Consider the following 16,865-nt stretch of genomic DNA (forward strand, 5'->3'; position numbering starts at 1 on the left):
ATGGGCCACTTGTACTATCTGCCTTGTGAATTACCTCCCCAGACCCTTACCCATCTTTCTAATGGGACATCTGTCCCCTTCCTATTGGTAAGTAAAAGTTCTTTGTGTAGTAAAGAAAATACATTAACCCTTTGTGGGCCATATACTGTACCAAGAATGTAGAGAAATTGGGTACTCTTATACACTACTTGCGGGGGGTATAAATTCATAGGACCATTTGGAAAAGCAACTTAAATATACCTTTCAAGATGTTAAACTTACATTCTCCCTAGAATTTTTATCTTATGAAAACAGAAATTTGGAGGAACTCATCTACAAGGATTCACCAAAGTACTGTTTTCAAGGAAAAAGAATAGGGGAAAAAATGCCCATCAATAGGAAACTGGTTACATATATAATGGTATCACCTCAGACTTTGGAAAGAAGTCGCTATGGAAGGAAGTGAGCTGTTGGAATTATTACATAGGAAGTTTGTCTATTCTTCCCCATTTATTTTTGCAATCATTTATTTATATCAGAAAGGACTCATGGATATTTATTTTACACTTTGGGTTATAACCCAACACGATGTTATTTATTTTGTTGCTTAAATTGTTCTTTGGCCACTGAAAACTCTTTCAGTTGGCTCTTGTGTTCCTTTGACCTACCCCTAGCATTGTTTTGGTTGGTTGGTTGGTTGAAGCACTTCCTTATTTTCTGGTACCACTACAGGCTCATCAAGACGCTACTGCCCCAGTATTAAACCAGCCATTTCTCCAAGGAGCCTTGGTTCCTTTGATTAGAGAATGGTATTAGAAACCAAGATCTGGGTGCCAGGTGTGCTTATTACTACTGGGCGACCACTGTTTCTATGTCGTCTTGGCTGGTAGCAAGGTAATGTATGCGTGTGTGTGTGTGTGTGTGTGTGTGTGTGAACTAACCCATGTGCATATACATATCTATAAATATTTCTATATGTAACCATCTGTATGTATCTGTATCAAAATAAGTATGAGTTCATATCGATGTCTTAGCCTTCTACCCTTGCTCGTAACTTTCCACTCCAACAGTGAAAAACCTGGGTCCTATCATCTGCCATCCTTTTCCTTAATTGTTCAATTCCAGTATTCATGTATAATGGCTTCAGAATTGTTACCCAATCCCCCAGGGAAGCAACTAGATCAACTAGAGTACAGAGCATATATACAGTTCCTTTTGTCTTTAGTCTTACGGGTTCCATTCATTTCCAAAGTTACTCAGGTCAGCACCTTTTCCCCTCACCTACCTCAGTGACGTTGTTTCACACATTTATAATTCGTTTGGATTTTTTGGTTATGTTCTGCGTTCCGCTCTAGGATTCCTTTATTTCCGCAATACATTTTTAAAATTTGCATATACTAAAGTTTGCTCTTGGTGCTGTCAAGTTCTATGGGTTTTCACAAATGCATAGTGTCATGTATCCAATGACACTGTGTATCATACAGCATCATAGAGAATAGTTTTACCACCCTAAGAAATCCTCTGTGCTTCACCTACTTAACACTCTCCCCTTCTCAAACCTCTGGCAACCACTGATGGATCTGTTTATGATCTCTATAGTTTCACCTTTTTCAAAACTGTTTTTACATTCCCCAGAATGTTTTTAAAAAGCCAGGGGTGGGAGAAAGATGGGGGAAGGTGGAGGTAATCATATATATGTCACTTTTTCAGACTGGTTTCTTTCACTTAGTAATAAGCATTTAAGATTCATCCATGTCTTGATATGGTTTGAGGGCTTTTTCTTTTTTTTTTTTTACTGATGAATACTCTTCCATTGTATGGATTTACCAGTTTGTCTATCCATTTACCTGTTGAAGGACATCTTAGTTACTTTCAGTATTTGACAATGCTGAATAAAGCTGCTATAAACGTGAGCATGTGCACATGTGTTGTTTATGTATAGACACAAGATTTCAAAGAAGCTGGACAAATATCTAGGAGTGCAACTGCATTCCCACCAGCAACGAATGAGAGTTTATGTTGCTCCAGATAGTTGCAACTGGTACCATCATTGTTTGTTTTATTTTAGCCATTCTAACAGGTGCATAGTGTTTTGCATTTTCCCAGTGACAAATGATGTTGAGCATCTTTTCAGCTTTATTGCTATTTGTACTTCCTCGGTGAGGTATCCAGGTATTTTGCCCATTTTTTAATTGAGCTGTTTTCTTACTGGTGAGTTTTAAGAGTCTATTTTGGATACAATTCTTATATCAGATATGTGTTTTGCAAATATTTCCCCAGGCTGTGCTTCATCTTTTAATTTTCTTACCAGCATCTTTTGCGGAGTAGAAATTTCTAATTTTAATGAAGTCCAACTTATCAGTTTTTTCTTTCACAGATTGTGCTTTTGGTGTTACATCTAATAACTCATCACCAAAGATCATGTAGATTTTCTTCCACGTTTTCTCCTAAAAGTTTTACAGTTTTGTCCTTCTACATTTAGGTTTATGATCCATTCTGAGTTAATTTTTAAGAAAGACCTATTGTCTGTGTCTAGGTCCATTTTTTTACATACATAACGAAATGTTCCAATTGTTCCAGTACCATTTTGTCAAAGAAATTATTCTTCTTCCATTGGGAGAGGTTCATATATGTGTATATATAGTTAAATTCTCAAAAGAACACATGATCCAAAAAAGGCTGAGCACTTCTGTGTTCTACAGTGAACTCCTTGGTGCTGAGATATAAGCCTGGCCCATAACACACACTCAGTGAACTTGGCTGGCTCCTTCTATCCCTCTATGAGCAATATGAACAAATCCCAAGGGACTCAGATCCCACAGAGGAGCAGGCAAGCCCACCAGGTCTGACCAGGACACTGGCCACTGGGTTTCTGGTTTGGCCACAAGAAGCTTCAAATCTGCTAGCAACCTCTTTCCAATCAGCTGATCTTCATGTTCCCTCTTATTTTCCCCCAAAACGTTGGATGTTTACTACATGCCAGACACTGCACTAAGAGTTCTTCATATACCATTTCACTGAATCTCCACACCAACTCTGCAAGATGAGTCATATTATTATTCCCGTTTACAGATAAGGAAACTGAGGTTCAGAAAGGTAACTGACCTGCTTTCCTTATCCAGAGTCTGATGGGGAACCTTGTTCTCACATAAAAAAGTCTGCCAGGAAGGGATGCCAATCAGTTCATCTCAGAGAAAGCAGCCCCAGTGGCTGACCAGGGCTGGCTAGTGGCCAGTTTTTCAAAATAGAGCTACGAGGGCTGTGTCCAGAAGCCGCTCACTCTGAGTAGCTGACAGGCTGGCAGTAAGACCATTTCTCAAAGCGCTCTGTTTGGGAAAACGCGACTTCAGTTCTGGCTCACTTCATCCATTTGGTCTGATCTGGACACAACGCAATCATTCGCAGAACAAGCTGCACCACCCTTTGCCAAGCTGACCTGGCCTCCGCGTGCAAGGCAGATTACATCAGAGAGCCCAGCAGCCCTCCTCCAGGAGCTCTGTGGATGGTCAGAGGTGGGACTGAGCTGGCTCCCAGTCAAATAGTTTTGCGAAGGAAACTATGAATCCTCTGATAGCGTGTGTACATCTGTCTTATTTTTTAAAGCCTAAGCTTGGTTGAAAAGGGAGATTTTTGAAAAGAAAGAAAAAAGAAAAAGGCTTCGGAACTTCTCTTTTCAAAACAAACAAGTATATACAGCCCCTACTCCGGATGTATCTAGATCTTTCTTAGTTCCATTATAACAACAATAATGCTAACTCCAGTCTTGATCCTCAGACAAAAAGCTGGTGCCTCTCTGAGGCTCTCCTCATCCTTGGGTGCTAGCCGAGGCTGGGGAAGCCTGGGGAGGGCTGGGCAGTGGTGATGCATAGGGCCTGGCATTTCTGAGCAGGGAGGACCAGCTTCAGGGATGGCCCAAAAGGAACGCAGGCCCATCACCCCGAGGTCCAGTCATGCACCCTACACAATCCCTAATCCACTATCCTCATTTGAAACCAGAAAAACAAGAATAAAGATAAGCTGTCAACAGCACCATTTGGGGGTTTGGCCCACCCAAAGGGGGTCTTACAGGGTAGCTTACTAGCAAAGATCACATTCTGGCAGATGGGCTAAGAAGCCAGAAGTCCACTGCCCTTAGTTGGCCCAAGCCCCCATCATCCTTCCCTTAGGTGGGGGTGCAAATCTTCAAACCTGGAGCAAAGGTTCTGGTTGGAACACGTCAGTGTGCAGTAGTATGTATGGGGCTAGTGGCCTAGCCATCAGGCACTCAAAGAAATTCAATTCAACAAGTGTTTTCTGAGCATCTCATTCATTCATTAATTCCACATACATTTACTGAGGGTCCATTATACACCTGACATTATGCAAGGTGGCAGGAGGTGCAGTGGTGAACAAGACAGAGCCCACAGACTGGCATGGAAGGTGAAGGCAAAAGAGTTCTAGAGAGTGAGCACAGATGAGCAAAGGGCCACATGGAGACAGAAGCATGGGGTGCAGTGAGGGAATGTATGACAGCGAAGACCTCACACAGGCTGGGGATTCACGGAAAGCTCCCCACAGAAGTGACATTCAGGCTGATCAGACTGGGAGCTGAACAGGGAGGAAGAATTCTGAGCTGAGGGTACAGCACATCTGGGGGCCTGACGGGACAGAGATATCAGGGAAGAGAAGGAAGGCTGACCAGGATGGCTAAAGCCCATGGAATAGGGGAAGGGACAAGAGATGGGGCGAGAGGGGTGGAGAGAAACCAGACCCACTGTGCAGGACCTTGCAGGGCAATTAAGGGGCTCCAGCCTTAGCTTGGGTGAAACTGGAAGCCAATGAAGTGATTTAAACTCAGGAAAGATGTGTTCAGTTCCACCTGCTGTGAAAAAGGACTGTGCAGGCCAAAGGACTGATGGGCGGGGTGGTTCAGGAAGAGAGGTTTGGACCTGGGCCAGGTGCCTGGGATTGAACCGTGGCAGGGTACGCAGCCGACAGGGGACAAGATTGCTACCTGCTCAGGCACACCGCTTACCTGGTTAAACCTCCGGGTAAAGGCCACAACGTTGGGGGCGAGACTATGTTTCTCCTTCTTACTCCATCCACAGCTGGCAAGTTCCTAGGAAGCACAGAGTCAGTTTCAACAGTGATTCTTCCTAATCGGGATGCAAAACACACCAGGGGCATCTAATTGGAATACGGACACGGACAGGGAAAAGGGCTGAAGCCCTGGCCATCCTTTTCTTCACCGGGGTGGGGGAGGGTTCTCCTCTGGAGAGAAGGGCTGGATCTGTAGATGGATGTGTGGCCCCGGGCCACCTCATCCCTGAGGTGAGGATGGGAAGTGGGATACTTTTCTCCATAACCCCAGCCACATTTCTCAGGACTTCTGTTCCAAAATATCCTTAACAGCAAACTGCCTGTCTGCCAGCTCCCCTGGAACCAGAATTCCCTTCTGAAAGCAAACTGAGAGAAGGCATGTGTTAGCTAGCTGGATTTATCCACCCAGGTGAACTTAAAGTTAAAATATGGCTAAAGGATCTCAGAGTTCGTTGGCCATTCCTCTATTCCTGGAATCAGAGAACATCCTGGCCCGAGCCCACTGCAGTCAGAGAAGCTTCTGGAGCTACCTCACATGGCTTCCCGAAGTCGGCCCCATCTCTATCTTGTACAACCAACAGGGGAGCAGAAGGAGAGGTTGTCTTTAACATCTTTTCTAGCAGGTTTAATGTTACAATCTGAATCATCAAATTACCTAAATTTTACCTATCAGTGAGGCTGGTTCCTACCCAAGGGAGCTAATAGGAGCACTCTACCAGGATGACTTGGGGTGCATAAGAGAACCAGGGAAAACCCATTACCCAATGCCCAGCATGCTCAGCCTGTGGCTTGGGAGCCCTGGCAAAGAATGGAAGAGGCAGATTAAAGTTCTCTACCTCTGAGTTACAAGCCCTCCTTTTAATTCATATCAGGCCTTGCTATTATTAACGTTTTTTTGCCACACATCTGGAACTTTAATAAGATCGTTAGTGAGAATCAGCTGCCCACCAGCTGGAACGGGGGTCCACTAGGAAGTCAGGGAGGGCAGTGGGAGTGGCCAGAGACAAAACCTGTTGGCTGAGCAGCTGTGCCCAAAGTGCTATACCCTTCGAATGCTTCTCGGGACCCAACCATAAGCCACAGACAGGCGGGCACTGTGTGAAGCCTGGCTGGAGGCAATGGACAGCTCGGGATACAAGAGCCGATGGCCTGGACCTGAGAGCGCCCAGCCCCCAAGCCAGGGCTATGCACACGGCTCCTCCTCCGGCTGCCTCCCTTCTGCAAATGCACCTTCTCCTCCTGGTCACCCACACGGGAAACACGACCATCCCTGACCCTTCAGTGCAGACCCCAAGTAATAGTCATGACAAGGCTGCTAACTAGTGCTGCCATTCAGCAAGAGCCTCCGCACGCCTCCTGTTATCTCGCTCCACTCTCACCGCCTCCGTTTAGCAAAGAGGAAGGGCTCAGGATTCGTCCTCTTGAAGGAATACCTTGACCCTATTTCTTTTCAAAAGTATGTGTGAACCTCTTTGAGACGTAGGATTTACCTGTTCACCATGGTTCTTCCCATTCTGAAAATGTGTATTCGACCTGCCTCAGTTACACTGACTTCTCCCCTTTAGAACATATGCTTCAATTGTTTTTGCAAATGTGTATCACTGCCCTTTCCAAGTTTAATTGCGAGAACAAGAGCCTCTTTCCTCTGTGGATCCCAAAACCAGTCCTGGAAAGGTATGGGTTATAATCAGATAGAAAAGAGAATTCATAAACCTGGCAATCAAGGACTGGGGCATGGTTGTTGCCCAGTTTCTGGCTGATAGTTGCTCCTTCTGGTTTTTTCCCGAATTCTTTAATAAACAGCAAACTTATATACGTCTATGTGTGTGTGTGCGTGCACACATTTTAATTACATGTACACATTTAATTAAGAGTCTATAATCTTATTTATAATTAGACAGACTCAGCCCCACCCTGGCCTCCACACACCAGCTGCATGATCTTCTGGGACACCATCTTCTCAGAATCTCAATTTTCACATCTTTTTTTTTTTTAAGATTTTATTTATTTATTTATTTTTAAAAGATTTTATTTATTTATTTGACAGAGACAGAGACAGCGAGAGCAGGAACACAAGCAGGGGGAGTGGGAGAGGGAGAAGCAGGCTTCCCGCCGAGCAGAGAGCCCGATGCGGGGCTCGATCCCAGGACCCCGGGATCATGACCTGAGCCGAAGGCAGACACTCAGCGACTGAGCCACCCAGGCGCCCCTCAATTTTCACATCTTAAAATGGGTATGACACCGTATTTATCTATGAAGCTCAACATGATGATTAAATGATATTAAGACATGCAGAGCACATAGCACAGAACAAGTACTCAGTAAAGTTTATCTCCCTTCCCCTCCCAAGGGTCCCATTGCTGTCAGACTCAGCAAGAGCTCCAAACACCCTCTTCTTTCCCCCACACCACGCTCTCGTTGGGATCTTAAATTATTAACAAAATCTATTACTATTTCTCTCTCACTTTGCTGATGTCATGCACGCAGGAACCAAAGCAAGAACTCAATACATCTGCCCTACATTTATTTGATTAGAACATTTCTAAGACCCTGATTCATAAATTGTTTGTACACTTCTTAGGTTTTGACAATTCCCTAAAGAACCTTTTGTATTGAGAGACATATAACATTAAAAATTAAAGCCTCAACAGAGTAAAACATTATGTTTGAGGGGTTCTTTGATGAAATGGATGGAGCAAAGGCCTTGAGAGCCAGAAGACCCTGCTCTGAATCCCAGCCCAGCCATGTAATTCCCAGGTGACCCCAGGCAAGTTAACCTCTGCTGGAGCTGGTTTCGGCGCTGATGAAACAGGGACACCGAAATCAATTCCCCAGACTGGTGGCAGAACTGAAAGAGGTAGAGCATGGCAGAGGGGGTGACATGCAGGGCCCAGGTTTGGCTCACAGCAGATGGCAAGCAGCATGTGTTGAATGAATGGAGTATGAGTGTTCCTCAGTGTTGAAATCTCCCAAATTCAGGGCAGAAAGATTTATCAGGATGTCAAAAGAAATAAGACCATTCTATCTGCACTAAAACAAGTCCTGGGCCCAACCTCCTTGGCCCTCTTCCTCTTCTGTGTTTGGCCTTATAGGATTACAAGAGATTCCATCTGTGTGCAGTGGGTTTGGAAAATGTGAAGTAATAGAATAAAACTCTTCCAGTCACTAATGCCTAAAAAAGGTCTATGCTATGGAACCGATCTGAGTGTAATTAAGTTAAAATTGACCAGAGGAGACAGGGCTGGTTCTAGAAGGAGACAAGGGGCTGGGCTGAGACTGGTGGCCCTGCATCCCTGGTGAGCCACTCAGCAGCCCTTGGGCTGCCACATGCCTCCTCCCAAGGGCGTCGGGGCCCTGATCTCCCCCAGTCTGTCCTTGGCTCTGAGTTCTCTGCTGAGGTCAACTGGATGTGAAAGAAGAGTACGAGCCTACAGTCCTTTGCCAGCTTCCTCCGGGGCCTCTCCTCTGTCATGTGGATGCTCCCTGGCTTCCTCAGGGACAAAACAGAAGCTGTGAGAAGAAAACTTTCTGCCACCAAATGTGCAAATTCAACTGTGTCCTCTCCCTTCCTCAGCTTCAATGGAAGAGAGAGACCCTTTCCTCTGGGGGGTCTGCTCTCCTCCTGGGCACTGGGTCCCATCCCCTCCCCTGCCCAGAAGCCTTGCCCTCAAGCCCTCCCTCCTCCCTGCACCTTCACCCCCTTCCACTCCATGAAGAATAGTAATAGGATGATAACAACAACAAGGACAGTTATGATGAAGGACATCTTTTGCAGGCCTCCAGCTCCTCCGGCTCCTCCTTTTTCTTCTCCTTCCTGATGAATTTCCTCAAAGGGCTGTCAGTACTGCTTCGCTCTCCACCTCCTTCCCTGTCCCTACTCCACTGACACTGCTCTGTCCTCTCCGGGTGACAGCCTCCTGGCCGGGCAGCCGCCCCCTGCTTCCCACTCACTGTCCTTGCCCTTCAGCACCGTGGTCTCTTGTTGTCTTCTCGCATCTCATGACCACTATTCCTGGTCCTTTTTTCTGGTTGCTTTTTTCTGTTCTGGCACTTTCCCCCACTTCCACTTAAATCTGTGTACTCCATGTCCATCGTCCTCCCCGGAAACCCACATCCACTGCCTGGGTTTCTCTCCTGAGCCCCAGACCAGGATATTCAGCCACCTCCTGGCCACACCCTCGTCGGTACCCCCACAGGATCCTCAACGTCAGTGGGCCCAGAACCCAAAGGAGCCTGACCAGCTGCCTCAAATAAAAAAATGTAATGGCGTGAGAGTCATTTTAGACACTCGTCCTGACAGTCGAAGGAGAATGTTTATTACAAAGAAACTGGGAAAAAATTTCTAACGGATACAAAAACAACTTTTTCTTAATGCAAGCATTCCTAGGTGACAGCAAGGGTCAACGCTGCTTTCAGCTCCCCTTGCGAGCTTCTTAGGGCCACGCTGCCAAGAACGCCCCCACCAGCTGCCAGCTTTGTGCATAGGGGTTTGGGAGTCAGACCGTGTCTGGGGTCAGTGAGGTAAGGCCCTGAAAGAAGAGACCTGGGGAGCAGGACAAGTCCTCCCTGAAGGCCCCACAGGATCTAGGCCACAGGAAGTTGGTGCCAACACATGGCCCTTCCACACATGTGCTTGATTCTGACTGCAATCTTTTCCAAATCACGTTCCTAAAACGTGTCCTCATGGAACATGCATCACTTCAAGGAAAGGTCACTAAATCTGACTTCACAGAGTACCACCAGGCTGCCGCCGGCCAAGGGCCCCACATTACTATTTTGCTCCCTCCTCCACCCTCCATGTTTCTCTCCATTCGTCCCATTCTAATATCCAGAACAATCTTCAGAAGAATTGGTGGGACAATCACACTTAGTCAAAGGAGCTCTAAAAACATCCCAGTGGGGGACGACCCACCGAGGCAGTCAGGGGGTACAGTGCCAGTTTCGGGGTAGGGGGTGGGGTCTTACCAAGGAGTAAGGCATTTTAGGGCCTAGACTCTGGTGACACGGTTAAGAACAGGCAAATAATAGAGTGACTGCCATGTCCTTCAGGGACTGTCAGGCCTTATCACCCTCAAGGAAGCCATAGTAGCCAAGGTGTGTGACATCCACATGCTCCTGGTGTGGAAGTGGGGGTTCTGGGGCTGAAGGTAGGATGACAGATCCTCCATGGGGGCCTCCCACCTGAAACCCAGCAGTGGGGCTGGCTCTGGTCTCCGGAGTGAAGTGGGAGGGCACAGGGTCAAAAAGAGAGAGAGCATTCGGCATCAGGGAAATCCAAATCAAAACCTCAATGAGATACCACCTCACACCCGTCAGAATGGCTAAAATTAACAAGTCAGGGAACGACAGATGTTGGCGGGGATGTGGAGAAAGGGGAACCCTCGTACACTGTTGGTGGGAATGCAAGCTGGTGCAACCCCTCTGGAAAACAGTATGGAGGTTCCTCAAACAGTTGAAATTAGAGCTACCATTCGATCCAGCAATTGCACTACTGGGTATTTACCCCAAAGATACAAATGTAGGGACCCGAAGGGGTACGTGCACCCCAATGTTTATAGCAGCAATGTCCACAATAGCCAGACTGTGGAAAGAGCCAAGATGTCCATCGACAGATGAATGGATAAAGAAGATGTGGTATATATACACAATGGAATATTATGCAGCCATCAAAAGGAATGAGATCTTGCCATTTGCAACGACGTGGATAGAACTGGAGGGTGTTATGCTGAGTGAAATAAGTCAATCAGAGAAAGACATGTATCATATGACCTCACTGATATGAGGAATTCTTAATCTCAGGAACAAACTGAGGGTTGCTGGAGTGGTCGGGGGTGGGAGGGATGGGGTGGTTGGGTGATAGACATTGGGGAGGGTATGTGCTACGGTGAGCGCTGTGAATTGTGTAAGACTGTTGAATCACAGATCTGTACTTCTGAAACAAATAACGCAACATATTTTAAGAAAAAAGAAAAAGAAGAAGATAGCGGGAGAGGAAGAATGAAGGGGAGTAAGTCAGAGGGGGAGACGAACCAGGAGAGATGATGGACTCTGAAAAACAAACTGAGGTTTCTAGAGGGGAGGAGGGTAGGGGGATGGGTTAGCCTGGTGATGGGTATTAAAGAGGGCACATTCTGCATGGAGCACTGGGTGTTATGAACAAACAATGAATCATGGAACCCTACACCAAAACAAATGATGTAATATATGGTGATTAACATAACAATAAAAATTTAAAAAAAAAAAGAGAGAGAGAGAGCATGGAGCCAGCAGTTAAGGAGTCAGAGGGACTGGGGCTGACCTGCAACCAACTGGCTCTGGGATCCTGGGCAAGTCACTTCCACTCCCAGGGCCTGGCCCTGCTCATCTGAAAACTGGCAATGATATCGCCTCTCTCGATAATTATAAGCAATTATAAGAGTAAATGAGATGATATTTGTTCACTGCTTAGCACACTGTCTGCTACATTGTAAGTACTTTCAATGTGTTTCTTAAATAAATAAAATAATGCTCAGGGAAAAGGGCAGCATAGAGCAGGTGGGAGCAGCGGCAGATGATCAGGCCAGGAGACATCCTGGGGTCTGATGGGGATAACACCCAGAAGAGCAGTCCCTGAGCAGTAGGACTCCCAACTATGCCTGGGATGAGGGCCAAGGCCCAGCTAGAGAAGCAAAAGCAAGATTTACTGACTATCAACTTTGTGCCAGGAACTGTGCTAACACTTGGCACGTGCCATCTCATGCCATCCTCACGGGACCCTCAAAAGCAGGTGTGACTGCTATCACCTCCAGTTTCTAAATGAAAAGCCACATAACAAGTAGATGAATTAATTTGCCCAGGCCACACCCACAGTCGGTGATACTGGTAGCGTAAGCCTGTCCTCCCCAAAGCCAGGACAGAGCTGCAGGCCTCATGGGGGACTACTCCAGCGGGCTCCCAGCCTCAAGGAGAAGTGGGCGGTATGAAGGATCAGACCAAAGCAGAGGCTGGGCTGAGAACAGCAAGGTGCCAACGTGGCTGGAGTGGAGCAGTGGGAGGAGAAGTGGTAACAAAGGAAGCAGGTGGCGGGGTGGGAGGCCAGGTCATAGCCCAGCCTGGAGGGCAAGTTAAGGAATGGATTTTATTTTATCAAGTGGGGTGGGACGGCAATGGAAGGATTGGGTAGAGGTAGCTCCCAGAGCCTCACGCACGTTAGTAGGTTTTATTGCCCTGATAACATGAGCAAGAGAGTGGCAGAGTGGATGTAAACCCATCGAGTGCTCTTCTGCTAGACTAGAGTCTAGTCTGTACTATAATCTCATACACGGGGTACAGTGTTATCACCGGAGGGCAATTCACTTTAGTAATTTGAAATAAACACCTGCAAGGGACTATGTGTGTATGGAGATGGGGAGGCAGGGCCCCAGGAGAAATGAACATGAGGGCCTCCAGAAGACCTCAGAACCCTGGTTGGACAAACCACAAGAGGAGGAAAGAATCACTGGGCACAAATGGGCACCTTCTTTGGCATCAGAGTATGTGTCTGGAGGGCAGAGGTCATTGAATGAGTACAAGTAATTCATCTTTACAAGGTCCACGGGGCCACCCGTTCCTTTTCCACTCTTGCGCTAGGGACTGTGCTCGATTCCCTTTCTCCATATTCTTGGGAAATGCTTTTTCCAAGTAATAGCATTCAGATGTTGGCTTTTAAAAAACAATACACTTTGGCTTTTTTGATTAGGGACCCAGTAAATGTTCACGACAAAAAACCTGGACAATGCAGAAAGACCATAGAAGAAAATGTAAACTATCCATTGGCCTAAAACCCAGAGAAAACCACAGTTTACACTTGGTCAATACTAAGGAGAATAAGGACAACAACTACTGAGCGCTTACTAAGTGCCACGTACGTCAATTATTGTCCATCTGCTTAGCCATTGCTCAGTGAATCCTCACAAGCAGCCCAGGAGGTAAGTACTCTTACTGCCCCATTTTGCAGATGAAGAAAGGGAAACCTAGTTGGAAATGTTAAGCAATTTGCTCAAATCCTCATATACGGTCAGCATGAGAGGCAAGACTCAAACCCAGGTCTGTCAGTCTCACAAGCCTGGACGCTGAGCCACAGAACGCCTCTGCCTGCCGGGTGGTGGCCACGCCCCACGCACAGCGCAGGGCCACACACACGTGCACACACGTTTGCTTGCTCCCTCGAAGACTGAGCTTCTGCCATGTCTGTGGCTCCACAGCCTGCTGTTGTCCTCACTACACTTCCTCACATCTCCCGCCCCTCCTTTTGCAGAGTTCCTGCGACAGGCACTATACCTCCTAGAAACAAGTCATCCTCGTGGTCCCCTGGGGGTTTCCCTCTGAGCTCTAGAAGGAAATTTTAGCTTGTCCTTTCACTCTGCTTTGGTTTTCCGCAACATCTCATCTGCTGCTCTGTTTCCAGTCTGAATTCGGGAGTCATGTTTTTCGGCACAACTGAATCCTTCCCAATCTTGATCTTCACATGCCACAGGGTCACCCTGAACACTGCTGGGAACACAAAATGAAATTTCTGGAAGTACCTGCTTCACGGGAAGGAAGACACAGGTTCGGACCTAGACTTCACACTGCCTTCCATTTATTGGCCAACTAAAACTTTTCTATGGCTGGTGAGTATGCTAAACACCACGTTGGAAACTGGAAAAGTTAATTCAGAGGTTCCAGGGCCACACGCTTTTACCAGTGAGTCCTCTCAGACTTCTAAAGAACACCTAATTCTTATGCTAAATAATTTATTCCAGAGCACAAAATGTAATGGGAAGAAGCCCCAAACCCTGATACCTAACAAATACGGAACAAGGGGGAAAAGAATGACCCCATATGACCTGGCAGGTTTGTCTAAGAAATACAAGAATAAGCTAATATTTTCAAGATTATTAACATAATAGCAGCATACCAATAAATCAAATAAAAAATGTGATATAATTCTCTCAGATACTGAAAGGTAATTAGCAAAATGCAACATTCCATTTGAGATTAAAAAAAAAAAAAAAACTGGGGCGCCTGGGTGGCTCAGTCGGTTAAGCAGCTCAGGGTCATGATCTCAGGGTCGTGAGATGGAGCTCTGCGCTCCGTGCTGGGTGCAAAGTCTGCTTGAGATTCTCTCTCTCTCCCTCTCCCTCTGCCCCTCCCCTCACTCACACGCACTTCCTCTCTCTTCCTCTCTCTCAAATAAATAAATAAATCTTTAAAAAGTCAAACTTCTTAAAAGCTTAGTAATATGTATCTCAAGCCAACAGCCATCATTATAGTGAAGAGAAGAGAAAGACCACTGGAATTTGAGTTATAATGAGAAACAACAGGTGGTACATGGAGGTTCTTTGTCTGAATCACAGAACAACAAAAGATGATTTGAGTGGCTTTCTTCATTCTCATCAAGATGGTACGTTCATTACCTACAGTAGACCTTCAGGCATCAAGCTTGACTTTCTCATGGATCCCTGGTTGAGGAAGGCCCAGCACTGGTCAACAGAAATATCACCCAAACGATGTATTTTAAATGTTCTAATGTCAAAATTAAGGGGGGGGGGGGGGGGAATGGGTGAAATTCATTTAACTATTTATTTTATTTAACTCAATATATCCAAAATACTATTTTTCTGACCTGCAATCAATATAAAATATGACAAATTAGTGATGAGATAGTTTGATTCTTTTTGTGTATTAAGTCTTTGAAATCTGGTTTTTTACACTTTGGACTAGCCACATTTCAAGTGCCAATAGCCACATGCAGCCACCATTTTGGACAACAGAGTTCTCACCAATGTACAAAGGCACGACATTAAAACATAAGGTATACTGGGGTGCCTGGGTGACTCAATCAGTTAAGTATTTCAGTTCAGGTCATGATTTCAGGGTCATGAGATCGAACCCCGTGTCAGGCTCCATGCTGAGCCTGGAGCCTGCTTGAGATTCTCTCTCTGCCTCTGCCCCTCCCCACCCCCACCCTGCTCGCTCGTTCTTTCTCTCTCTGTCTCAAAAAAAATAAAATATAATATAAGGTATACTCATTGAAAAGGAGGGGTCAGGGCAGGAGAATGGAAGACAAGCCAAGAAGCCCCATCAGTGGGGCCAGGATGAGGTGGGGAGCCAAGACAAGGCAGCTCAGAACCAGAGAGCAAGGTCAGCCCAGGACAAGCAGGAAGACTTAAGGGGTGATGAACCTGCACATGACTGACCCAGGTTCTTTATGTCCCCATTACATAAGGTCTGTCCCCACCTCCACTCCCTGTCCCCCCAAAGGGATCTGGAGCTTGCCACTAAGAGGTTAGGTAGGTCCAGCCACAGCTGTCAGAAGGACTCGGGTTACAGATGGAATGACATAAAATCAAAAACGACAGAGAAAGACACATGCAGTTCACACGGGCAATGTCATGCTTTTATGGGGACTCCCTAAGTCAGGAGTGCTGGGTTCTAATCTCAGCTGTGCCTGAACCCCCTTGGAGACTCTGGGCCAGTCCTATCCTCTGTGGGGGCTCGGTTTCCTGTCTGTAAAATCCAGTGGCACCGGATGGTCTGTAAGTTCCTCCCAGTTCTCCCATTCTAGGAGCAAAGAGAAGTAGAGGCCACATGTCTGGCTTTATATAAAAACACTATTAAGTAAGACCTGCCTCTGGAGACTGTGTGACTGCAGTGGTTTTCCTTCTCCAAGTGTTCTGAGGGGGTGTGAAGAGGCTGAGTCTGAGAGGCAGTTATGAAGGGGTAGGAGGCTCTAGGCCCCACAGGGACGGAGTGGACATGACAATGTGGTGAGAGGCAGGAGACAGGAAACAGCTGTGGGGGGAGTGGGCCCGGGGCAGATGGGGGCTCATGAGCAGAAAAAAACAGAAATGACCAGTGCAAACTCAGGTTCCAGAAAGACAGAAGGGGAGAGAGCAAGAGAAAGGGGAGAGGGAAAAGGGAGGGGAGGGGAGGAGAGGAAGAAGCAGAGGAAGAAGGAAAGAAAAGAGGGAAAAGACAGAAAAAAGCATTCCAAAGCACGAGGGTTCAACTGCAGGCCGTCTCCGGAGGTGGAATGCAGCGGGCCAGAGGCGCACACAGGCTGAACAGGGAGGAAGAGACGGTCCTTGAGCCGTGCGGGGCAGGACAGGAACTCAGGAGAGGGAGAAACAAATGGGTAGCACACATGAAACATCCTACACGTTTTCCATGCTCCTGACAAAAAGCAGGTCTCTGAAGATCTACACGTCAGGAGCACTCACGACTGGCTGGTCGGACATGGAGGAAGCAACCCTGGCCACCTAACACCTAGGACCCATCTGGGGAGGCTGAGACCCAAATCGTGTGGCCCCGACTCTCATCAGACAGGAAGAGAACACAGTAGCAACACACTGAGATAACCAACCACTGGCCTCATGGCACCTCCTCATTTTGCAAGGCAAGCAGGGTCCTTCCAGACAAGCTCAGTCCTGTTCCCAGGCTGAGAATAATAGAAATAAAACAACAATAACAATGGTAGTGAACAGCCTGTTGTGTGTGCGTGTGCCAGGCACTAGGCTAAATACTTTTCTTACAGCGTGTCCCATAATCTTGCATGATGGCATCCGTTGGGAAGGGCTATTATTTTTTAATTCATCTCTACACCCAGTGTGGGGCTCGAATTCATGACCCCGAGATCAAGAGTTGCACGCTCCACCGATTCAGGCAGCCAGGTGCCCCAGAAGGGCTTTTATTGCCCCCAGTTTACACATGAGGAAAACTGAGATTCAGAGAGGGTAACTAATTTGTCCGAGGTCACACAGTAAATAAATGACAAAACTGGGATTCAGATCGGGTCTGCATGATTC

The 16,865-nt window shown here is 46.7% G+C and overlaps 1 protein-coding gene across 5 annotated transcripts in view; it reads right to left on the minus strand.

The window, feature by feature from the left end:
* Positions 1 to 16,865, minus strand: part of RALGPS1 (Ral GEF with PH domain and SH3 binding motif 1) — a 267,587-nt gene that overhangs the window by 182,452 nt on the left and 68,270 nt on the right. For all 5 annotated transcript variants that reach the window (XM_073905731.1, XM_073905734.1, XM_073905733.1 and 2 more), the window contains exon 5: positions 4,994 to 5,077. In XM_073905731.1, coding sequence (XP_073761832.1) covers positions 4,994 to 5,077 — 84 coding nt within the window. The remainder of the gene's footprint in view (positions 1 to 4,993; positions 5,078 to 16,865) is intronic.

The sequence above is a fragment of the Callorhinus ursinus genome, unplaced genomic scaffold, assembly GCF_003265705.2.
Source record: "Callorhinus ursinus isolate GAN/ISIS: 27379988/994484 unplaced genomic scaffold, GSC_fseal_2.0 scaffold24, whole genome shotgun sequence".
Taxonomy (NCBI): domain Eukaryota; kingdom Metazoa; phylum Chordata; class Mammalia; order Carnivora; family Otariidae; genus Callorhinus; species Callorhinus ursinus.